General features: G+C 42.5%; 1 protein-coding gene across 9 annotated transcripts in view; it reads right to left on the reverse strand.

Annotated features, from left to right (window-relative positions):
* LOC105015240 (disabled homolog 2-interacting protein) overlaps positions 1–25,432 on the reverse strand; it is a 191,230-nt gene that overhangs the window by 21,340 nt on the left and 144,458 nt on the right. For all 9 annotated transcript variants that reach the window (XM_010878239.5, XM_020053385.3, XM_010878238.5 and 6 more), the window contains 4 exons: positions 21,812–21,965; positions 21,034–21,132; positions 18,920–19,474; positions 3,244–3,388 (listed from right to left, as the gene is read on the reverse strand). In XM_010878239.5, the coding sequence (XP_010876541.3) occupies positions 3,244–3,388; positions 18,920–19,474; positions 21,034–21,132; positions 21,812–21,965 (953 nt within the window). The remainder of the gene's footprint in view (positions 1–3,243; positions 3,389–18,919; positions 19,475–21,033; positions 21,133–21,811; positions 21,966–25,432) is intronic.

Below are 25,432 nucleotides of genomic sequence, written 5' to 3' on the forward strand. Positions count from 1 at the left end.
GTTTTTAATTATTTTCCACGGTTTTGAATACGAAAATACACCCCACCACACTTAAGGCATGGTCAAGCCAAATAAATATGTATTTCTCTGTAGCTTGCAGCATCTTTAGCGAAAATGTAACAACTCAAGTGTTGAGCAGAGGGTGGTTTGGTAGGCAATGTTTTGGTTCTACAAAGCTGTGGTCATCCAGAACATTCAATAAACCATTAACTGGATAAATTCTTGCACCATATGCAATTAATTATAAACATGTATTTTTCCTCTCTATGCTTATGCTGGCCAGTAGACACTTTCTGTTTGAAGCAGTGTTCTGCCATTGCTGTAGGATGGGTGTGTATTAATCCTGCTGTAGAATTAATTGCAACCAGCAGGTCAAACAAACGACCTAAATTAATGAGTCACTGTGGGAAACAAGTATGACTCTCAAATAAGCAGAAATAGTAAAAAAAACTCAACAAATCATTTTCTACATTCATTATTTCCAAGCAAATTGCTGTGGTCTGGAGTCTGGGAACAAACATGTGATGTTCTATAGTTGCCTGAGTACACAATGTGCTGTTTCAGTTTATGTAGGTGTTAGAGCTGGACCTGGTAGGTAGCCAAAATTGAAAGTTTATATAGCAATTTGTCAAAAACATAATTGGTTTTGTAAATGTCACATGAAACTATAATCGTTTTTTGTCCAAAAACGTATGTATTTCCTTGAGAATGTACCCCAATTAAAAGATGTCTCTATATTTTTAGATAAGTGTTAAATCAAGCTTATAATATTAATAGCGCTTTTTCATCTTTACAAAGGGTGACAGTAATTTTGGAAGGCCATGCGGAATAAACATTTGAAAACACATCAACAAGTCCGATGAGTAAGTCAAGAATACATTTTAGAATTCATATCAAAGGCACCAGGTTTTATCTCTATAGGCCTACCTAACAAGAATCCAGAAGCCAGCACAGGTATTCAAACTGGAATTGAACTCTCTTTCATTTGTTTTACTTCACCAATGAAACAACCCATTAATTAAGTCAATAAGGACAGTCCAATTAAAATTGAGAACTGCATATGAAAAACAACAGTCTAACCCGTATGTCTCGACCCCACAGGACTCAAAAGCCAAAGACAAATTACTATAATTTGGAAGGTTTGGAGTGAAAATAATGTCATCACAGCCGCTACTTAAGTGGTAACCACTCAATGGAATTCTGAAGCACTGGCCTGCGTGTGCTCACACTGAGGCTAAAACGCATCGGAGTGAATGAAAAAGAACAGACGCAGCGATCGCCAACACCATCATCCCGCTCAGCCGGGCCATGCGCAGACTTCTAGAGGGACTTGGGCCAAAATGAGCCAAAAGGATATATGCAGGCAGCAGAATGGATGTATGCAAGATTCCTCATGACTGTCAGGTTCTGCGATACCATTACGCAAACGCATGATGCATGTCTGTCCGCATTTAGGATGTGTATCAAGCAGATCAGTGATAACCGATGATCAAAAAGGGCATTTGTTGGGTCTGAGGGGCAAGGGCACTGGGTCAAACCCCTCTAGTGGCCTACCTGGGGATATGCTTGCTGTGTAAAATTAAAGAAAAATCTACTTACTAAAATGGGCTGACACATTAACAAAAAATATTAGTTTACCTCTGAAATTGTGGAATATATTTATATAAAAATGATACTTATGCTTAGTATAAATTCTGAAAATACCAACATATTATTATCAACGCACTGCGTTGGTAATCCCACATGGTAGAACGATTTTTGTTCTTCCAAGAAAAATAATTAAGTAAAGGATATTGATTTGGGCTGAATATTTAAATTGACTGCTGTCTTACCTGCTTTGACTTTGAGCTGATTTGAAAACTTCAGGTACACCGATTGCAAACCCCTCCAAAAAGAACTGTTGGCAACATTCTAACTACATTCTAACTACATTCTAACTAAGTTGTAACGAAGTTGTTCTTTATGAATAGTTTGGTTTTTTTAATAGTTTATATTTTTTTAATTTTTTTTTTGTATATTTTTTTTCTTCACCAAAGTTTGAAGTAGTCAGTATAAATAGTTGCACACTGATGTAAATTCAAAATAATGTGCGCAATAATAACACCAACAACGCCCAGCGTCCGTGTGTCGAATTCATTCTAAAGTAGGAACAGTCACAACAACTGAATGGTGTTATTTAAAACGTAATCTTTACCACTCAAATCTAGCAAAAGCCAGTACCTGTAAAGGTTTATTACCCGGCACACTATTAATTTCAACACTGCAATTATCTATTACGTTTAGCCTGGAGGTTGCATGTCCCTCTGTGAGGATAGACTTCTGTGCCAAAACCCTGGGGAGGGCACCTCCTAGTTATTAAGCCGGGGAAATAGTATGACTAGGTATTCTTGTGAATCCTAGAAAAGCTTGCTCTACATTTCCTGGTGTCCTGTTTGACCTTAGGAGGACATGAGCCCTTAGACCACACCTCAGGACTACCTGGCCCAAATGATTCCCTCTGGTTGTGTTGCTGTAGATGTAAAACAAAAAAACCTAATCTGTGGTGCCTGGCCTTAATGACCTCTGACCTATACTACAGCAAAATGACCTCTAAGCTCTTCACTAGGGCCTAATGAACATATTTTTTATTGTTTACGATAACACAAATAATATATATGTCTTATGCACAGAAGTATGGAAAGAGAGTGGATAAAGAGGATGAGGAAATGGACAGAGCAGAAAAAAGAGACAGATTAAATGTGAGACAGAGAGAGAGAGAGAGAGAGCGAAAGGGTCAGTCAGCGTGAAGACTTGAAGCCAGGCGTGAGGGACATAAACAGTATTTCTTTTCTTCTTCTCTTCCTCCTGAGGAGCCGGGGCTGGAGGAAAATGTCACAGTCCACACCCTGCAGCAGTCATCTCTACAGCCATCTCCTACAGCTGAATACTGAGATCATATCTGCCATACAGCCCCATCCTCCCCTTCTCTACAGCAGATCGTATCACACTCACCACAGCCACACTCCAATAGCTTTATCTCTGCCCACTTATAGCTGAAGACACAAAAAGTCTGGAGAAAGCAGGCGATCAGACCGAAAGACAGACAGGCAGTCAGACAGAAGGGCAGAAAGGAGGATGGACTGATAGTCAGGCAGAGAGGCAGGCGTACAGCATACAAAACGACTATAGGAAGGCAGACATTCTAAACACACCTAAGACAGACTGACAGATGGTCAAGCAAACACGAAGAGCCACTCTACTCACCCAAAGCATCCTGTAGGTATTTCTGTCCCACCAGTTTGAGGTACTCCTCTATAGCTTTGGTGGCCAATGTATTCTCTCTGAAGATCAAGTGCTCGTTCTCCCCACACCGGTCTACCTCTGACATCATCAGATCTGTCAGGAAGTCCTACAGCAACCAGGAAATTAGAATATGGTGAGGTGAGACCACAGGGCAGAGTTTGTTGATAAATCCATAAATTATGTAAGTTTCTATCATTTTGTCAACAAGCAAAGTAAACTTTAGTAATGTAGACCCATGTCATATGCTCTCCAATCAATTCACCCAGAAAGATTTCATTTTGTTTTTCAATTGAATTGTTCACATTATAGGTCACATTGAAAGTGGAAAACGTTCTGACATGATTTATCTTGGTCTTTATCTTGGTCTCTATCTTGGAGGGCTTAGTTTCAACTGCGCACACTTCACTCCAGTTGCTCAGGGTGATACGAAACAGTAGCGCGGGTACTTTTTTGGGAAGAAATCAGCACTCATGCATATGTGAAAACTTTGCACACATCTATTTTCAGTTGCATATGCAAGTGAAAGGTTCCCACTGTACAGCCATGCCCATAGTGACAGTCTGGCTAATGTCGAAATAAATCAGAAAAGAAACAGCGCGACTACTCTCCATTCCACAGCTTCATGATGGTGCGTCGTTGTGTTTGAGAGAGGCAGAAATAGAATAGAGAGGGAGCGAAACAGGAAGACAGACAGAGCAAGACAGAGAGAGACAGACAGACCAACAGAGAGAGAGACTGTTTCCCAGAGCCAGGCCTTCACATTGTTATAATGGCTTGTCTCTTTACTATGATACAGTCCTGATGCTGCCTGTATTGTGTTGGTAGGAAAGACGTGTACGTATTCACACAATAAACACCCATTCAGAATCAATCAACCCAAAGCAGGATCGTATTACTGGACGCTACACTCGTATGACCTGTCCATGTGTGTGTGTGTGAGGTAGATGTATGGAGTTACAGTTTGGTGGCCCAGTTTGGAGGTTTTCTTTGGCTTTCGACCCTTGCATTTAGCGGGGGCAGTATATCTCAAGCCATTGCTGATGTGTGCATGTGCGCTTGTTTGTGCGTGGAGGGTATTAAAGCATGAATGTGTGTTGATCAGTGAAATGTGCTGGGACCTGGATCGCCAGAGATCATTGGAAAACCCGGGAAAGGGAGAAGGCATCGTTGATCCTACTGTCCTCTGTCGTATGGTCCTGGCAAAAACATCCCAAATTATTCCAGAATCTTTCTCACACATTCGACTGGCAGACACATTCCTATGTATTTTCCATCATGGAGTGGGTGGGCCTTTCAACACGTCATTCAGGAAGTTATCAGGATGGATCTGCCAAGAAAGTTTATAGTCACATCCACCAGACTACTTCCAAATGTAAGATGCCTTCAAAGGCCATGTCAGTGCATCTAACCCAAAAAGCAGGCTAGAGCTGTGTACAAAACGGAAGCCTACTCCTGAATACACTGTGTTTGACCAGAGCTAGAACAGACACGCAGCCAGTTGGCTGTTAACTAAAATAATATCTTGTTATGTTCAGTTTGTGACTCAATTAACTCAGTGTTTGTAACCCACACATGAGATTAAGTCACATCTTCATCCATCTCTGAACGTGATGATTAGAAGTTAGATGAAATAGCTTGTTGTTCATGTTAGGATCAGAGATGTGAAGTCCCTGGACATCTTGTTAGGCAGAGCAGCCCAGCATCGTGAGGAGAGGATATGAGTCAGTGTGCTACTGTAGTCCAGAAAGAATAGAGAAGAGAGAGAGGACAAATGAGAGAGACAAAACAGAAAAAGATAATGTATGACAGAGATTCAGAGAGTGAGAGAGAGAAAGGAGAGGAAGAGGGAATGAGAGGAAGAGAGAGGGAATGAGAGGAAGAGAGAGGGAGTGAGTAGAAGAGAAAAGACGGAAATAAAGATGGAGAAAGGTCTCCTGTTACTGCTGTTAATCAAAGCCTATCAGCAGGAAGACAATCAGAGCTTGATGTGCAGCAAAAAAGAAAGGCCTTGTGTTAACAAACACACACACACAAAAACACACCCACACACTTGTTTTAGATACACACTCTCACACACAAGAGTAGGTGGTGTGTAAACAGTGAGAAAGGGAAGACTTTCCATTACAGAAAAATACCAAAAATTCTGTTGGCTTTGATGTTGATTAAAACCAAGACCCTGAGCTCTAAGCATGCACATGCTCTCACACACACACACACACACACACGTGCGTGCAGGCGAAAAGCCAGAGGATATGTGAGTGCTCCTGAGTGGAAGGGCAGCCACCCAGCCCATCACCAGACTAGAGGTTCTTCTTCTTTCTTTAACCTGGAGGATGTTGGATAAATGATCATCTATCCTCCAACCCTCTCTCTCCTTCTCTTCTCCACCTGTCCTCATCCCCCTCTCCCTCTCTCTCTTCTTCCCTTCTCTCCTTATCAGGATATTTATTTGGATTAAGCTAATTGATAAGATGTCGTGTGTAAATCAACTTCATGGCAGAACTTTCTAGTCCTCATGTCATGGTGCCTCAGAACATAGTAATATCAACATATCTACTGCTTCTTCACAGTTTTTCTGAATTGCTAAAACACTAAACCCCATTCTCCGAAACAAATTAACAGTGGCCTAAACCCATTTGTCAAATCAGTCACACTTTTGGTAAAACCTTAAACAAATTCAGGTAGTTAGACGCCATTTGCAAATTGCATTCACTCTGTTGGCAAAACTCAGTCACTAAATCACATTTTGCACTGTGATGCACTTGTGTTGCAAAACGGTGAACACGGGCGGAAAAAGTTAAACACAACTACAACATAGTTGTCATCGTTTACACAGAATGACTCAAAATAGTTCACACTTGTTTCTAATGATGTGATCAAACCAACTGTTCAGAATATAACTCACAGTAGACAGGTTCAGAGAACACTGATGGCCTAGGTCTGAGGCAGAGGAGAACAGAACGCACAAGAGGTGGTGGACCAGGAGGAAGAGTACATGTAAGAGGTGGAGGACCAGGAGGAAGAGTACATGTAAGAGGTGGTGGACGAGGAGGAAGAGTACATGTAAGAGGTGGTGGACGAGGAGGAAGAGTACATGTAAGAGGTGGTGGACGAGGAGGAAGAGTACATGTAAGAGGTGGTGGACGTGGAGGAAGAGTACATGTAAGAGGTAGTGGACGAGGAGGAAGAGTAAATGTAAAAGGTGGTGGACGAGGAGGAAGAGTAAATGTAAGAGGTGGAGGACCAGGAGGAAGAGTACATGTAAGAGGTGGTGGACGAGGAGGAAGAGTAAATGTAAGAGGTGGTGGACCAGGAGGAAGAGTACATGTAAGAGGTGGTGGACGAGGAGGAAGAGTAAATGTAAGAGGTGGTGGACCAGGAGGAAGAGTACATGTAAGAGGTGGTGGACGAGGAGGAAGAGTACATGTAAGAGGTGGTGGACGAGGAGGAAGAGTAAATGTAAGAGGTGGTGGACCAGGAGGAAGAGTACATGTAAGAGGTGGTGGACGAGGAGGAAGAGTACATGTAAGAGGTGGTGGACGTGGAGGAAGAGTACATGTAAGAGGTAGTGGACGAGGAGGAAGAGTAAATGTAAAAGGTGGTGGACGAGGAGGAAGAGTAAATGTAAGAGGTGGAGGACCAGGAGGAAGAGTACATGTAAGAGGTGGTGGACGAGGAGGAAGAGTAAATGTAAGAGGTGGTGGACCAGGAGGAAGAGTACATGTAAGAGGTGGTGGACGAGGAGGAAGAGTAAATGTAAGAGGTGGTGGACCAGGAGGAAGAGTACATGTAAGAGGTGGTGGACGAGGAGGAAGAGTACATGTAAGAGGTGGTGGACGAGGAGGAAGAGTAAATGTAAGAGGTGGTGGACCAGGAGGAAGAGTACATGTAAGAGGTGGTGGACGAGGAGGAAGAGTACATGTAAGAGGTGGTGGACGTGGAGGAAGAGTACATGTAAGAGGTAGTGGACGAGGAGGAAGAGTAAATGTAAAAGGTGGTGGACGAGGAGGAAGAGTAAATGTAAGAGGTGGAGGACCAGGAGGAAGAGTACATGTAAGAGGTGGTGGACGAGGAGGAAGAGTAAATGTAAGAGGTGGTGGACCAGGAGGAAGAGTACATGTAAGAGGTGGTGGACGAGGAGGAAGAGTAAATGTAAGAGGTGGTGGACGAGGAGGAAGAGTACATGTAAAAGGTGGTGGACGAGGAGGAAGAGTACATGTAAGAGGTGGTGGACGAGGAGGAAGAGTATGTGTAACAGGTGGTGGACGAGGAGGAAGGTCCTCAGGCAGGACCCAGCACAAAGACATGATGCTGAGCCAGAATTAATCTCTCATTGACTTTGATTGACTTTGATTTTCGTTTATTGAAATGTGCTTTTCGTTTAGAGTTTTCTTTGGTCATTGGGCTTTTGCAGTGCACTACTGTATTTTTATGCCACTGCTGAATATACAGACATTCATTACTGTATTATTTGCAGTACTTATAGTATTCAACATATTCACTGAACTGAAGTTGTGATTATCATACTATTTTATTGCAAAATGCATTTACCATTTAAAATTAAAAAAATACTCTCTGACTACATGCCCTGGATACTGTGTCCTCCATTTTTTTATGGAGTGTCAAATGAATGTTCTGTAGTGTTTATATGTTGACTGGCTGTGTGTATGATCTGAAATCATTGTTTGCAGATAAAATGGTTTTGAGGTGTGTTTTTGATTTACAGAAGAGTCTGGGGTTTTGAGAATGTAGTTTGGTTCTGTGTTTAAAGTTTGGAGAAATGTGTCTTGAAAAACTGTAATAATCTGAGACAAGGGCCTGAAAAGAGCTCCAGGGCATCGCTCTTTGTCTCTCCAACTCACCCACCCACCCACCCACTCCCTCTGTCTCACTTCTCACCATCAACCCCTCCCTTGTTTCAGTGCAAATAAGGAAAAGCGGAGCATTTTCTAAATGACTGTCACATTCCATCACCCAGACCATAGCTCTGTACCTCCACCTACTCTACAATGAAAGACAAGAGGGAGGGGTGAGAAAGGAGGAAGAGAGGGAGGGCGGAGAGAAGGAGAGAAAAGGGGGCAAAGGAAGAGGAGGTGGAGAGGAGGACTAGGAGAGGAGGCGATGAAGAGTAGGGAAGAGGAAAGGTCATGAGAGGAGAGGCAGGGAGGGGAAAGGGAGAAGAGGAGAGGAGGAATGGGAGGTGGAAGCGGAGAGGAGGAGGAAGAGGAGGGGGTGGAGAGGAGGTGAGATGAGGGGAAGAGTGGGGAAAGGAGAAATGTAGCGCAACATATCTGAGCTAATGATGGGAGGGAGATGAAGTACATGAGACCAGACTCACCTGAAAGCACTCACTAATAAAGCCCTGTACATCCTAGCACCTTACAGACACCAATCACATCACAAAAGACTGTGTGTATGTGTGACTGCTTTCAAAGCTCAGCTTTATTGGGTTTTCTCTAGAGATATAGTTCCATTATGTGTGTGTGTGTGTGTTTAGATAAGTTTGAGTGGGGTGTGTGTGTGTGTGCTTTGTTTGAGTGAACATCCTTTTTGTCCTTCCCATAAAGACTTTTCATAACTGCTCAATGAGAATGTTCTGGTCTGTCAGTATATCATCACTATGAGAATGTTCTGTTCTGTCAGTATATCATCACTATGAGAATGTTCTGGTGTGTCAGTATATCATCACTATGAGAATGTTCTGTTCTGTCAGTATATCAACTCTATGAAACTGTTCTGGTCTGTCAGTATATCAACACTATGAGAATGTTCTGGTCTGTCAGTATATCATCACTATGCGAATGTTCTGTTCTGTCAGTATATCCACACTATGAGAATGTTCTGGTGTGTCAGTATATCATCACTATGAGAATGTTCTGTTCTGTCAGTATATCATCACTATGAGAATGTTCTGGTGTGTCAGTATATCATCACTATGAGAATGTTCTGGTCTGTCAGTATATCAACACTATGAGAATGTTCTGGTGTGTCAGTATATCATCACTATGAGAATGTTCTGTTCTGTCAGTATATCATCACTATGAGAATGTTCTGGTGTGTCAGTATATCATCACTATGAGAATGTTCTGTTCTGTCAGTATATCATCACTATGAGAATGTTCTGTTCTGTCAGTATATCATCACTATGATAATGTTCTAGAAATAATGGGGTTCCAAATAAAAACAATAAATACAACTATAAACCTTGAAAAAGTCAAAGGCCTCGGAAACCCCTTCCTCTCTAGTGGCACAGAGGGACAAGGACCTTGTATAACACGACTCTAACTCCCAGAATTCAGAGCACATTCCCAGATTGTGTTTTAATTGGAGTGCCACATAATGTCAGCTGTGACAGGTGGTGGAGTACAGCCCAGAAGTGGAATGAGTCCCACCTTACAGGTACAGAAAAGAACAGGAGTCCTTCATCCTGCATGTTGATGTAGACATTTCTCTTAGGAAGATCCTGAAAATTAGACAGAGAAATGCAGGAGTGAGGACCCTCTTTATATGCATGACCTTTCTTTCCAGTCGCCACAAATCAGACGAATCTTGGGGATCATTTGAGCGGGGAAGGTGAACAGAAAAGAGAGCAAGAGAGAGACAGAGAAAAGGAGACTTGGCATTTTCCTTCACCATGTCCACCCTCTTTAAATTGGACCGTCCTTGTACGTGGCTGACCCTGTTGGAATATTCAGGTCGGGGTGACAGCCACTTGTGTGTACAGTATTTAAAAAGCCAACCAGGCAAGACAGGAAGCCCTTCCAATAATCAAGTAAACACAAGGAGAACAGCATGCTGGGTTGTAGGAACGGCTGTGGAAAGGCTCTTGCACAGCTGTAAAAATGCCTAGTAGGGTGGAGTAAAAGGACCAGAGAAAACAGATGGGGTCGAGGGAAAGAAACACATGACGTCAACGGTTTGTCTGATCGATAAGCCTGGTGTCCAGCCCCGGGCTGGGGGAGAGGACGGGAGACTCTCGCTGGAGGTTGCAGTGGGTAGTGTTACAGAGGAGCATTTCTCAGCTCGTCCTGAGTGGGTCACAGGGAATCTGCTGGGAGAGGCAGCAGTTTGGCAGTGGAGCCGTTCCTCCCATAGGAACACAGTGATGGGGCGGCTCAAATGCCACTCTATTCCCTATATACTACTATACTACTTCCAAGCACCTCTGGACCAAAGTAGTGCGCGAGGGAGCGCGGAGCAGTCTTGGTGTCAGTCAGGCCCACGGCAGAACTACAGCAGGACGCTGAAACCCAACCTCTCCAAAAGCCTGCCGGGGCAAACACTGTCAGAATATGATAGCGGGGGGGGGGGGGGGGGGGGGGGGCATTTACCCAATGTCATGGGCTGCTGATATATGGAGAGCGTGTGTGTGTGTGTGTGTTTCTGTGTGTGTACCTTGGGGTGTGCTGTATGCAAAAGCTGTTATGTAAATGTGCGTGGTGAGTGTGTGTCTTAGTCATATATGGTGTGTTGTGACTTTAAACATGCTCCTGGGTATGTTGGGAGGGTTCTTAGTCCTGCAGTACTGTCTCCTCTCTAGTTCCAGCTCTGACTAGAAGCTAAAACTCAAATTGCAGTCAATCAATATAGTCTGTCCCTCCTCCTCTATCACTCCCCTCTCATCTCTCCCTTTCTCACTCCCATTTCCCCCTTTCCTCTCTGTCCTTCCCCTCTCTCTATCTCTCTCCTCTTTCTGCATCAACACTCATTCTCCTCTCTTAGTACTCCACCTGTATAGACTCTCTGTCAATCAAAGAGTTAAATAAATAAATCAATAAAGTCAACTGGGGGGGGGGAGGTGGTTGTCAAATTCAAGGCTGTTTTTTAGAGAGAAGGTTGATATAAATAATTCTCTAGCATAAGCTGCAGATCCAAACTGGGAATATACTGAATGTCTATATTCTGCAAGCATTGCAAAGATCATGACAGGAACATATATTTAAGAAGTCTCTTTGTTCTCCCAGCTGCTGAAATCCAGCACTCAGTTAACCTCTCTGAATCATTTGCTGGCAAATTTGTGTGTGTATGTGTGTGTGTGTGTGTGTGTGTATGTGTGTGTGTGTGTGTGTGTGTGCGCCTCCCTGATGATCGTGCGGGTGTGTGTCTCTCAGAGTGACAGGGTGACTTTTACAACAATGTGACACAAGTGGGTCACCCAGTCACACTCTGCTCTCTGAGGATAGGCAGGCTCTTAAAATGTGTCTGTCTGTGTGCCTGTCTATCTGCCTGACTGTCTGTCTGACTGGCCCTCCATCTCTTCTGACTGGCCTTAATAATGTCCCAATCACCAGTACCTGACTCAGTTCCCGCTCCCTAAAAACAAATCTAGCCTTCCAGACTCTGGGCTAAAAGAATCAGTAGCTCAACAACAGTACTATGTATTTCTGCCAAAAAAGCATCCAAGAAAACCATTGTGTGCCTCGAGACAATCATTTGCAGTGTGTGTGTGTGTGTGTGTGTGTGTGAGTGACTGCAGCCAACATGTCTGAAGCTATGAATTGTGCAGACTAGCAGTGTTTTTGCCCTACCAAGACCATACGGAGCACCGGGAGCTGGAGACGGGATGTTTACACCTCATCTAATTAAATAAGGAGAACCATGCAGCTCTGGGGGGAGGAGGGAGGAGGGAGGAAGGGAGATTTTTGTACCCAACTGTCGCCGGGGGGGGGGGGCACGCTTAATAGCGACTGTTAGTGTAGTTTAGAGTGAAACAATAAGAGCAGAAGAGGGGACCTCCCTGTTCCCTGGTCTCTGTGGACAGCACAGATCCATACACCATAAGTAGAAATCATTCCCACAATTGTTCCCAGCAGCCAGTGGCACTCAGATGGGGCTCTGAAAAGTCTCCACGAGATGAGACGCCATCTTCTCGTGAAAATAAGCCTTCGAATCGATACTGGGTCCGGGCTAATTCCTGCCATGACGCGTCACTTTCACCGACAAATGAATGAAGGCTGTGAACACTGCTGTGTGTCACCCACATACACCTATTGTCCTGGGTGCTGTTGGGGTGCTGTGTATGTATCTGGGCCAGAGTGCGGAACAAGCTGCCGGAGGCAGGGGATGGAGTGATGAATGAAGGCATGGAGAAAGTCATAAAGGGATAGAGAGAAGCACTCTGACCTTGTGTTTCTGGCACATACCCAACTAAACGCCTTAATACAGCAATTACACGTCCTCTTCCTCATGCACAAACACAAAGGAATGACCGTCCATCCATCCAGCCTACCTCAGTAATGTCTTGTGATGTGTCTGTGTGTGTGTGTGTCAGTGTATGTGTGTGTGTGTCTGTGTGTGTGTGTGTCTGTGTGTGTGTGTGTGTGTGTGTCTGTGTGTGTGTGTCTGTGTGTGTGTGTGTGTCATCCCCTGAATTGCCTTACTGCGGTGGAAGGTAACGCGTTGGGGCCGACGGCAATACTGAACCATAAATGACACCCCCTTGGGCATCCATAGCCTTGGACTGCACTGAAGCATGAGGCGTGTGGGGGGTGGAGGGGGAGGGAGGGGTTAGTGGTAGGGCCGGACAACTGCGTTTGTGAATCCGAGGCACCGATATCTAGATTGCAGGCTCATTGCCATCATGTCAACATGTTACCTTGGCACAGATATCATATAGAGATGTTTTGCGTATTTGTCATGAGGCTGAAAGAAAACATTCAGTTTTAAAGCTCATTTCCCACAATGCTACACTTCTTGGCATGGCGAGGGACAAAAATGAACAAAAAGAAAGAAAGAAAGAAAGAGCAAGCACTCAACTCCTCGGTTTGGCCATAAGCAATAGACGTGTGTTAAGAGTTCATGCTACTACGAAATTCAGCTTATCAGTACATGGAACAACCTAAACCAGCTAATAACAACCACAGCCCTCATCCCTTCCTGCCCCAACCAGAACATGATCACTAGAGGGGCTAAATAGCATCTCTAATAGAGAGAATAGAGGGTCTATATTAAGTTTCTAATTGAGAGAGAATGGAGGGGCTACATAGTGTTTTTAACAGAGAGAGAATGGAGGGGCTACATAGTGTTTTTAACAGAGAGAGAATAGAAGGGCTACATAGTGTATCTAGCAGAGAGAGAATAGGGGGGCTACATAGTGTATCTAACATAGAGAGAATAGGGGGGCTACATAGTGTATCTAACATAGAGAGAATAGGAGGGCTACATAGTGTATCTAACAGAGAAAGAATAGAGGGCCATCCTCAGCACTGTTGACAACATCTGGATGCATCCATTTATCAGGAATACAGTATCTTCCTCCAATCCTTTTCCCCTGAAAATGGAATCAACACGGTCACAAGACCAAAAAAAGAAAAACAGGCTGGGTTGGTAAATGGACAGACATAATATCTAGAGGCTGTTACTGTGCATGATGATAAAAACAACAGGCAAAGAAGCTTTTCCTCTTCAGATACAATCGTCACCCAGATAAGACAGAGGACTCCTTAAAAGGATAATGTAGCTAAGTTGTGTAGACAACGAATATTATCTAAATAAAGTATTTGGTTGCTGTGGCCAAGAAGTAATGATAGACTTGGCCAGAAAAAAAAAAACTCATTCCTAAAAATAATTTCAGAGTATGTAGAAGGAAAGGGGACACACCCAACTGTGCAGAGGCAGAGCAGCGGGGAGGTTGGCCCAAGGCTTAATCTGAAGCTCACAGGAAGACAAACCAACCACAAAATGGAAATCAGGAGGTGAATATACACCACAAGGTTTGAGCTCATCAAGCCTGAGTCTGATATCGTTTTGAATAGTTTAGGCGTTAATTTTGGGAGCACCTTGGATGTGCTGCGGTGCTGAGGGCTAAAGTCTTTGTAGTGCATTTTGAAGAATGTAGCCACTGGTTCTAGGGAAGTCTGGAGAAACTGTTCTGCATGTGTGCACACATGCAATGTCCAAACCAGTACACGGCATCCCCTCTGGAGATTTTACATCATCTGTGGTGTTAAAGGAGCACTGCAAGTAAAAACGTTATCATCCTGTTTATCCGTTGTTTTCGCATTATGAGGTCAAAAAAACACTGCAATTGTGGAAATATAAGTTCATGCCCTTTTTTGTGTACAAGCTGTTATGAAATACATGAAAACGTTGGCAAGCATCATACTGTCACAATGTGATGTGATTATAATAGGCCAATAATCATTCAGGGTGGGGGCGTAGACCTTCCCATCAGCCAATCAGGGCTGTGTATGTTAATATTGTCACATTGCATTTCAGTGGCTTGGAGAACTAAATAATTACGTGGCAGTAAAATTACACACAGTGTTTTTTTTTTCAGTTGATGACAAAAATATGTAACATAACATAAAGCATGGGGGCTTTAAAGAGAGATCTTTAGCTGAAGGGTAGTTTGCTAGTTTGACCACTTTGCGCAAGTCAACAAAACTAACATCCAAGCGGACAACATCTGCAACCAAATGACTCAGTTAATCCACTCTACGCCAGGATAAATGCTTCCATTGAATCCTGTTCATCCCTTTAATAGATGTTGCTGTCTTTTTAATTATTACTCATTTGTTGTAGGGATTGCAAGAATAATTGATGCACCACTCAAATATATTTGCAGGATCTCACAAAGCTGTCCCGGTGAAATCCACCGGAGTCCCTCCAATGGCATTAAAGTTTTACAGCCCGTCTCCAAGGGAGATGACTGTCAGAGGGAGGGACTTAAGGGAGAGGCCAAGGTTTAACACATTTCAGGGACAGTAATTAATTAGGTCTAATTAACATTGTGATCACCTCTCCTGAGACCTGAGACCAAATGTATAATTGGTTCTGTATGATTCTGTGTGGGTGTACGTAAGTCTGCATACGTACAGTGGGGAGAACATGTATTTGATACACTGATGATTTTGCAGGTTTTCCCACTTACAAAGCATGTAGAAGTCTGTAATTTCTATCATAGGTACTCTTCAACTGTGAGTGACGGAATCTACAACAAAAATCCAGAAAATCACATTGTATGATTTTTAAGTCATTAATTAGCATTTTATTGCATGACATAAGTATTTGATACATCAGAAAATCTGAACTTAATATTTGGTACAGAAACCTTTGTTTGCAATTACAGAGATTATACGTTTCCTGTAGTTTTTGACCAGGTTTGCACACACTGCAGCAGGGATTTTGGCCGACTCCTCCATACAGACCTTCTCCAGATCCTTCAGGTTTCGGGGCTGTTGCTGGGCAATACGGACTTTCAGCTCCCTCCAAAATGTTCTATTGGGTTCAGGTCTGGAGACTGGCTAGGCCACTCTAGGACCTTGAGATGCTTCTTATGGAGCCACTCCTTAGTTGCCCTGGGTGTGTGTTTCAGGTCGTTGTCATGCTGGAAGACCCAGCCACGACCCATCTTCAAAGCTCTTACTGAGGGAAGGAGGTTATTCCTCCTCTGGATCCAGATGGTCATTGGCAAACTTTAGACGGGCCTGGACATGCGCTGGCTTGAGCAGGGGGACCTTGCGTGCGCTGCAGTATTTTAATCCATGACGGCATAGTGAGTTACTAATGGTTTACTTTGAGCTGTGGTCCCAGCTCTCTTCAGGTCATTAACCAGGTCCTGCCGTGTAGTTCTGGGCTGATCCCTCTTTTTGTTTTAGATTCCGTCTCTCACAGTTGAAGTGTACCTATGATAAAAAAGTACAGACCTCTACATGCTTTGTAAGCAGGAAAACCTGCAAAATCAGCAGTGTGTCAAATACTTGTTCTCCCCACAGTATGTATGTGTGGGTCTGTCAGTCTATATTAAAACAGGGACAGTGTACTGTGGATTCTCAACCTTTTAGGGCTGTGGACACATTTTGTTAAAGCAAATTCATGAGGGAATCTCTCATAATCACAGCCCAACCTGAATGGGGTAAAAATAGCATACAAGGAGTTGTACTATGACTTAGTGCATGACTGAACAAATTGCTATGCCCTGGGAAGAAACATTTTAAACGCTCACCACTCGGTGCATGAGGTTAACACAAAAGAACCTTTTCAAGCTAATTCCCTGCAGGTCTACACGCTTTGCCATGAAGCGCAGAGAACACTTTGTGAGCTTAATTTACATTGAACGTATGTTTTATCTCTAAAAGGTATTACATTTAAACTACTGTGAACACCAATATCCAATTGAAGCCAGGGTTAAGAACATAAATGGTTTGATAATATTTTATGGATTTCATTACACCTGCTGAACATCCATGGATCCCTTGGCCAAAATGAGTTTCACCTGATAGAAATAACCAATTTTAATGTTAGGATCTGTCTGCAGACCTGCTGCCACAATGTCTGAGGACTTTGAGAAGCACTGGTCTACTGCGTCTCAGCAGGCCCTCTTAACTAATAACAGTTCATCATGGAGATAAAGGAGAACGTCAGACTGAATCTTTAAAGCTCTGTTCATAAGACAATGTGAAGATTGTGCTGGCTGGAGCTCAAACCGTCCATGGCAACTGGAAAATAATATAAAGAGAAAATTGAAAAGAACCCTCCCCTGATGAAGAAAGCAGCCAATGAAAAATGCACACAGTCTGAATCATGACAGTAGGTGGCCAATGAGACAGCTTGACAGAGAGAGACTGGGTGGGCTAGTGTGGTAGACTGCTGCTTAAATGAGAGATAATCTGTACAAAACGGCCCCCCATCGTGGTGGATTTAAAACAGACTAATCTCGCCTTGTTAACACAGCAGCAGGTTAATCTAGGCCCGCTAACACAACTGCTAACACAACAGCTTCTGTTCTGTGCCTGGTTTCTCCACAGCTGTGGAATTTAGGCAAGTGTTTTAACGATGCGTCTTTCTTGAAACGACTTAACGAGTAGAAGACATTTACAGAGATTTACTGAGACAACCGGTAATAAAAATGATTCCACGATGCTGACAATGGAAAATCTCCTTAAAAAGTAATTTCACCTATGGCTGATAAGATTACGGCAAATAATAAGAGTATTATTAAGTATGCACTTAATCATTATCATAGCAATAAATCAACATCATGATAATAATCCATCATCTTAACAAAAAATCTGCATCATAATAAATCCTAATCATCATAATAAATGATCATCGTAATAATAAATAATTTTTGTAATAATAAACTCTAAATAGTTCCATCATCTTCCGCTTATCCGGGGCCGGGTCGCGGGGGCAGCAGTCTAAGCAGAGATCTAAATAGTAATTGTGATATTTGGCATAAAAAACTGCAAATCAATATTTCATCCAAATCATGCAGCCCTAAACTAAATGGTCGTTTCTGATGGTCATGACATTTTAATTGTACTTTATAAACTTATAGTCTACAGGCCGATACCCTACGCTATACAGCCTCTACAATGTACTGCAGTCCATACGCTAGTTTTTTGGGGTCATCTCAGTTTAAATGTTCATTATTTGTTTCTTTACCCAAACTGCAAATAAGTTGGGAACTTTTTATTTGTACAAAACTTATTTGTGAAAGTGTGTGTGTTCATAGAGAGAACGATTAATACTTAATACAATTCAAAGTTTCACAGAGATATTTGTGAGTAATGCCAAACCTAATAAAAATAAACAAATAAGGCTGGGGACAGTCAGTTAAAAACCCAGGATCGTTACAGTCATGTAAACCGTGGAGAAGGGTGGCAGAGGGTTGGGCACAGTTCAAACCCAGGATCGTTACAGTCATGTAGACCGTGGAGAAGGGTGGCAGAGGGTTGGGCACAGTTCAAACCCAGGATCGTTACAGTCATGTAGACCGTGGAGAAGGGTGGCAGAGGGTTGGGCACAGTTCAAACCCATGATCGTTACAGTCATGTAGACCGTGGAGAAGGGTGGCAGAGGGTTGGGCACAGTTCAAACCCAGGATCGTTACAGTCATGTAGACCGTGGAGAAGGGTGGCAGAGGGCTGGGCACAGTTCAAACCCAGGATTGTTACAGTCATGTAGACCGTGGAGAAGGGTGGCAGAGGGCTGGGCACAGTTCAAACCCAGGATCGTTACAGTCATGTAGACCGTGGAGAAGGGTGGCAGAGTGTTGGGCACAGTTCAAACCCAGGATCGTTACAGTCATGTAGACCGTGGAGAAGGGTGGCAGAGGGTTGGGCACAATTCAAACCCATGGCTTGGACTTCTGGACTGTCTAGGCAATTTTCAAGGTCACATGTTGTAACAACCGCTTTTGGTAACAGCTCAGAGATTTAATAAAGCTCAAAACAAGGCTCTACCCATGAACAGAGCTGTAAGATGCTTCTGGGAAAATGGACATGTTCGGTTTTATTATAGGAAAAGCAGTTCTAGATGTAATACATTCTCTGTTGAACTAACATATGACCTCTGATTCACTAGGGGTTAAAAGGTTAAAAAGTCAAGACTCTTAGATAAGCCGGAAATCTTTCAGCTAAAACAGCAGACTAACTATAATTTACTCAAGTTTGACTGTATTCACTTGCCATTAGTTTGAACCTGGTGACATCGAATAACATGGTGTTACAGAACAGAAGAGATCTGATAGCGATGTGTTTGACACTAACACAGAACAAAAGCTGAGTTCCGATAGCGCCGCGCTGCACAGAGAATGACCGATGCTGGCCTTACCTAGCCGACACAGAAGCCCTGAAAGCAAACTGAAGGTGTGTGGTGAAGGAGTAATCATTAGGGCAAGCCAATATCCTACCTTAGCCTTGCCAGTGCTCTGTAGAATGTGGACCAGTGCAGAAGCCATCTCCTCCTTGTTCTTGACACTGATGCCTGGCTCCAGCACAGAGCACAGCAGCATGTAGTTATTGGTAGTGTACTCTGCAAACTCCTTATACAACTCCATGGGCAGGATGCTGATGCTCTGGTAGCGGGCCTTGATCCGGATCATAGGCCCGGGCGTCTTTCCCTTGTTGGGCGTGGGCGTGCTCACAGGGTACCACTTCTCCATAAACTGACGCCCCATCACGGCCCCCACCGGGATGTTGACCAGTCCAATGTAGTTGTTCTTGTCTTTCTTCTTCTTCTTGTCCGAGTCCTTGTAGAGGTGGGCCGTGATGCTCTTGATGGCCGGGAGGTTGTTGAACTCAAAGTGCTCGCCCCAAAAGACGTTGTCGGTCTTGAGCTTGCAGGTGGTCCGGGCATACAGGGTGTCGTCCAGGCATAGCTCGCAGAAGTACTTCTTTTTGGCTGGAATGTCCTTGGCTTCGATGATCCACAACTTCAGCATGTTCTCCACCCGCCTACTGTTGTCCTGTGTGGAGATAGAGGGAGGGAGGGAGGAAGGGGTGGGTAAGCGACCAACTGTCAATCTCCGGACCCTGCAGGGTACTAAGTGTAACACTAATACTTAAATACTTAAGAGGGAGGAGAGGATGGGTCAGGGTCTGTGGTAGCCAGGCAAGAGTTTAAACTCTCTCTAAATCCTATATGCAAGTATGCCGGTGCTTCCAGCAGTTTCTATTGTAAAGTGGCACTTCTCTCACAAAAGGATTCTGAGATTTTCTAAAACAGGAAAAATGAAGCAACATATGTCAAATACAACATAAGGTATGCTTGATTAAAGATGAACTCACTGAAGTGCAGTGGGTGGAGTTTAGCATTTAACTGTTAATTAACATGTCACACGTTGATAGGCAGATCAATAGCTGATTAAAATGCACATTTAATGGGCTTGCATATAAATACAGTTCATTATGCTAATATAATTTAATGGAACCAGTAAAATGATAACTATTTCATGAATAGAACTCTGCAAATTGCTTTCTGACTGTTTTTGATACGCCACATTATTTAACACCCACTAAAATTACTTTTCTCCCGTTTTGTAATAAAAAAAAAAGCTAACATCTGTTTCAAGTGTTGATGTTTATGAACAAACAGGCAAATCTATCCTGTATCTAATCTTTGGAAAATCACTAAATTATTAAAAACGTACAAAGATGGACAGATTCACAACCGCGCCAGGAGTATTTTGTAAAAAATATATAAAAAAAACTTCAAGGTTACCGTCAAACTTTTTCCTTAAAGTTCTAATTAGCAAGTAATTTGCTAAATAATGAAAGATGAAGGCGGGAGAATGCTGTGAGATTTGCATTATTTCTTGGCTTGACGCGAGGAGCCATATGTTACCGCTGCCTGCTGTCTAGTTGTGCTGTGGTGATTAAAGTGTTGAGCCAGGAGGAAGGCGACGGAGGGGAACGTGTGTGTTGGGCCCTCTGGTTGACACTGGCAGTCTGGTGACTGTTCCGAATGTGTTCCCCATGGCTCTGTCTCTCGGCCTCGGTGGGAGTGCTAACACTGCAAATGTACATGTCCCTATCAGACACTGTAGATGATTTACTTCTCTGTCTAAGTGTCTGAATGGCTTTGTTCCAATCAAGTCCCCTGTTTGCTTCCCTGGGCCCTTGTTGAGCTGTGAGTGACAGGTTTGGAACGCTGGCTGTGTCTGTAAATAATCCCCTTCCTCCTCAGAAGCCTGACAGACTTTTCTTGTTCAAATGCTGCTTTTGCAGTCGGGGTTCCCAAACTGCGCCCCGATTTTGATATAAAAATGTTTTTGGGACTAACCTAACAAAACAAATGTAAAAAGGTGTACTCCACCTCAGATGATTACTTTTGTTATTAAGGCGATGACAAAGCTAGTAAAACTATGGAGATAAAAATGTATATATATTCTTTTCACAGACCCATTTCATTTTCAAATCAGGTTACAACGACTACTTTGTGAAAAGCTGATTTACTGTGATAAAACAGAGTGTTGAGAAATCTACAGCATTTCCTTAAAACTTCACTTAACCAATCATGTCTCACCTTGTTCGGATGGACGGCTCTCCTCAGGTTCTCCATCCATTTGTCTCTCTCTGCTGACGATCGACAGGAGAAACATTTACTTCCTGTTGACGTGGTGACCTGTAAAAGGAAAAAGGAAATAGCACAACTCAATGTGTTTGTGTCCATCATACAAGGAAGACATACAGAACATGCACATACTAACAGGCAGAAAGGAAACACTACCACCGTCCAACCAATCCGATCTGTGAGAGAGGAAGAAAAGGCAGAATACGCCGGGGACAGAGTCTTAGAGAAAAGACAGGTTACAGAAATGACTGAAGGATTGTTCAGTCCAGGCTAAAAAATGGCAGGCTATTTTTACCTCCTCCGGCCTGCTCGTGGAGAGAGCTCAAAGAGAGCTCCTCTCCTCCTCTCCTCCACTCCTCTTCTTTCCTCTCCTACCCCTTCCCTTCTTCTCCTCTCCCCTTGTCTCCTGTACCCTCCCCTACTCTAATTAATGTCACAGTGGCCTTGCTAGGTGTATTACATGGGACGAGTCTAGTGTTTGTTTCTCCCATTGAAGCAATGTCTCAGCGTGCGATACATTTAGGGCATACAAACGAGCTTTGGTGTTCCCATGTGGGTGTCTATGTGTGTACCTGTGCACTTGTATGTCCATGCATTCGCCACCTCTGTCTTCAAAGCAGTGATCCTGTTCCAAGATGTCGTGAGTATGTGACTTCATGCCCGTCTGTGGGTTTGCTCGTTTGCTATGCGTGTGTTTGCGCGTATGCATGGTCCTTTCTCCATCACTCACCTCAAAGCAGTAGTCCTGTCCGAGGATGGAGCTGTGAACGGGTTTGATGAGCACCTCGTCCTCCATGCTGAGGTCCAGCGCCTCCACGCCACTACTGGGGCTGAGCAACGACTCGTGGCTGCGAGACTCCTTCAGCCTCGGCATCAGATGAGATCTGGAGAGATGGAGAGCAAGGAGCCCATTAACACTGGTGGGAGGGCAGGGGGTGGGTAGAGACCGATCGAGAGAAAGGGACCCATTCCAAATGCTCAGAACACTGTAAATAGCTAATTATGACATTTGTCTCCATCATTTTTCAACTTCAACCTGCACTGTCTAGTATCCTGCCTCTAACGGTTACAAGACTGAAAACACTAACACAACTTTTCTGAATGAAACCGTTAAAGTACTAGCTAGTCCAGGGTGGGTAAGGGTGGCAAGAATAGTACTGCTAGTAACCAAAGTAACTATGAGGAGATTACAAGTCAGTACAAACTGATGGAAGGACCAGCGACAGCGAGAAGGTTTCAGTGGGGAATATCTCTTGACACTCGCAATTTTTGTAGAAGAGAATATTTGAAACACTGGTTAAAAACATTAACCGCCAATGTTTTCTATTCATTTATGCTTGTCTTTATATTATTAGTATGGTAACAATCTTATGTAAGGCCCTTTAAAAACCATGCAGACTAGTCTACAATAGTACAACATTGCTTGTACATAACTTTTCAAAAATCACTTATTCTTCAGACTGAAACTTTGGTTACACCCCTACTATCTGTACTGTAGATAGTAGGAGTGGTTCAAATTTTACTGGTTCAGAGTCAGTAGATATCCTGCAGAGCATCTGCATATACAGCTTTGGGACTCTCAAAATAAAGTGTGGTCAAAAAATGTAAACATGTGTAAACACTATAGCCTTGAATGGGAAGTATTTGATTTCAAACCTACTTATACAAACTGACATTGACACTATTGTTGATTCTCTCAGTCACTATGCCTAGAACTGATTTCAAAGTAATACATATTTTTTAAACAATCTAGCAATCACACCAGTACAATAAATGTTCTTTAGTATAAATAATGTATTTTTCACTTGCTTTGGCAATGAAAAAGGTTTCCTTGCCAATAAAGCGTCTTTAAATGACATTTAATTGAGAGAGAGATAGAGACAAAAAGGAAAGGGAGGGAGAGAGAGAGGCAGTAAGGAAAAGTGAGCAAGAGGGAGTAGTGGGGCCCCTGAGACTATTCTGGATGCCAGTGAGGGACACTTTCAATCCTCGGTTTAACACTACATTTTCACACAAATCCACACATGATCACAAACACATTCATTCACACTTTCCCCATGACATTTAGCAAGTGGGTTCTCAGGCTCTTTCAATGAGAAGAATCTCTTTTCTTCCCGTCTGATAAATAAGAAAAAATTTATTGTACTGCTGTTCCCTAAAACACTCTCCCTTTCCATCTCCATCTCCAACGACATGCTACTTGATCCTAATGTCTATCAATTGTAGCAGCAAGTGAATGAAAAGCATTGACATCCACAGGGGACACAGCTCACTTCTTGTCTTCTGTTGTCAGAGGAAGAATGTCAATGTTCCTGAATTTGTTTGGCAGGCTGTTTATGTAAAAAAAAGATACTATATATGCAAATTATTGCATGAGGCATTCTAGACTCAATGTGATAGCGGCCAAATGTTTAATGCCTGTGTTGTTGTATGGAGCTTTGCTCTGTACACACACACACACACACACACACACACACACTCTCTTCTCACACCTCACATTCAATTAAATTCAAAGGGACTTTATTGGCATGGGAAACATTTGTTTACATTGCCAAAGCAAGTGGAAAATTTCTTTTTTTAGATATATACCAACAACAATGAACAAAAGTGAAATAAACGCTCAGAATTTCCCTCAGTATCTCTCCTCTCCCTCCACTCTCAAATTTTAATTTAAATTCCATTATTGGCCTATCAAACATTACAAGAAGATTGGCAAAGCATTCATGTGTACATCGCAATGAAAATAGGTATACACATGAATGTACACCTTTATGTTTTTCCTAAAACTAATAGGAAAACATAAAGAACAACAATAACAACAACAATAATAACAATTCTGGGCAAAATAATAATAATCTATAATAATGCTACTACTGCAACTAATACAAATAACTACTACTATCACAACTGATAATACCTACTACTACTACCAATAATAATAGCTACTACTACTACTAATAATACTACTAATAATTATAATTACTACTACTGCAATGAATAACTACAACTATTTCAACTGATAATCCCTATTACTACTATTATAACTGACAATACCTACAAATACTACCAATAATAACTAATACTGCTACTAATAATACTAATAATAATTATAATTACTACTACTGTAAAGAATAACTACTACAATAACTACTGATAATACCTACTACTACCAATAACTACTACTGCAAAAACAACTCATTATAAAAATAATTACTAATACTACTTATAACCACTAGTACTAATAAAACTAGTATTAACTACTAGTAAATCGATAATAGCACATATTACTGCTTCTAGATCCAGATTTAATTATTCCGTGTGCCTCAGGGTATGGGAGACAAATACATATTTGGCTGCAGCAGGAGCCGTAGCTACATCACCCATTAGTATTTAAAAAATGTTCCTCTGGGTTGAATAATTTACAATGTGGAGTAAATTGGAGTAATTTCTACAGAAAATGTACGTCGTGTTGAGGAAAACGTCTGACTGTAGAAGATAGTGCTTCCCTTCTCCTTCCCCAGCGTGCCGTGACTACATCCACGCTCCCCTTTGGATAGCCCTGTCTTTTGATGTCCGCTGCCCTCAGCCTTTATCTGGGAAGAATATGTCTCTACATCTCTGACAGAGTAGAGAGAATTTGCCAAATTCACATTGTCTGATTAGGGTCAGATAGGAGACTTAGACTTTTTTTTTTCATATGTTCAAAGTTGTAAATATGACTCATTTCATTTATTCATGATTTCTTTTTTTTTTGAGCTCTTCTTTTGAAGCAATGCTGGTGTCAGCTTAGGTCCAACCGTTGACTGCGTGGCCTCTCTCTGTCTTAACTGTTATACCAGCTAGCTGTGTGCAATGCGCTTTGGAGTGGTTAGTACATTCAGTTCATTTAAAGGCAGACTTTAACCCTGCTAGTCATCCATCTTTCAGCCAGAGAAGAATGGAAAACAAATAAAGAGGTTTCTGCTTTTGGCATTGTGTTTGACTTCGTCCCGCTTGCTCTACTTTTTCTCTTACCATCACCAGAAACCAAACACTAAGACCCAACAAATTGCCCTGACTTCTATGGTAACCAAGCAGAAAACAGAGACTCTATGATAGGACATGCTGTATTAAAATGTTAAGGTCATAGTCTTATCAAGCTATTTATAATGACATCACACAGATGCTGTAGATGACATTTCCAAACAAAACAAAATATATGATTATGTGTGAGTTTTATGGTATAGTTATGTTATGTTTAATATATCATTACGAGTGTGATGCACACAATATATTGGAAATATGCTCTCCATTAAATACAGCTGGTTGATGCAATCACATCAAGCACCTGTATTCACTTAACATGTTAGTA

The sequence above is a fragment of the Esox lucius genome, chromosome 14 (genome assembly GCF_011004845.1).
Source record: "Esox lucius isolate fEsoLuc1 chromosome 14, fEsoLuc1.pri, whole genome shotgun sequence".
NCBI lineage: Eukaryota > Metazoa > Chordata > Actinopteri > Esociformes > Esocidae > Esox > Esox lucius.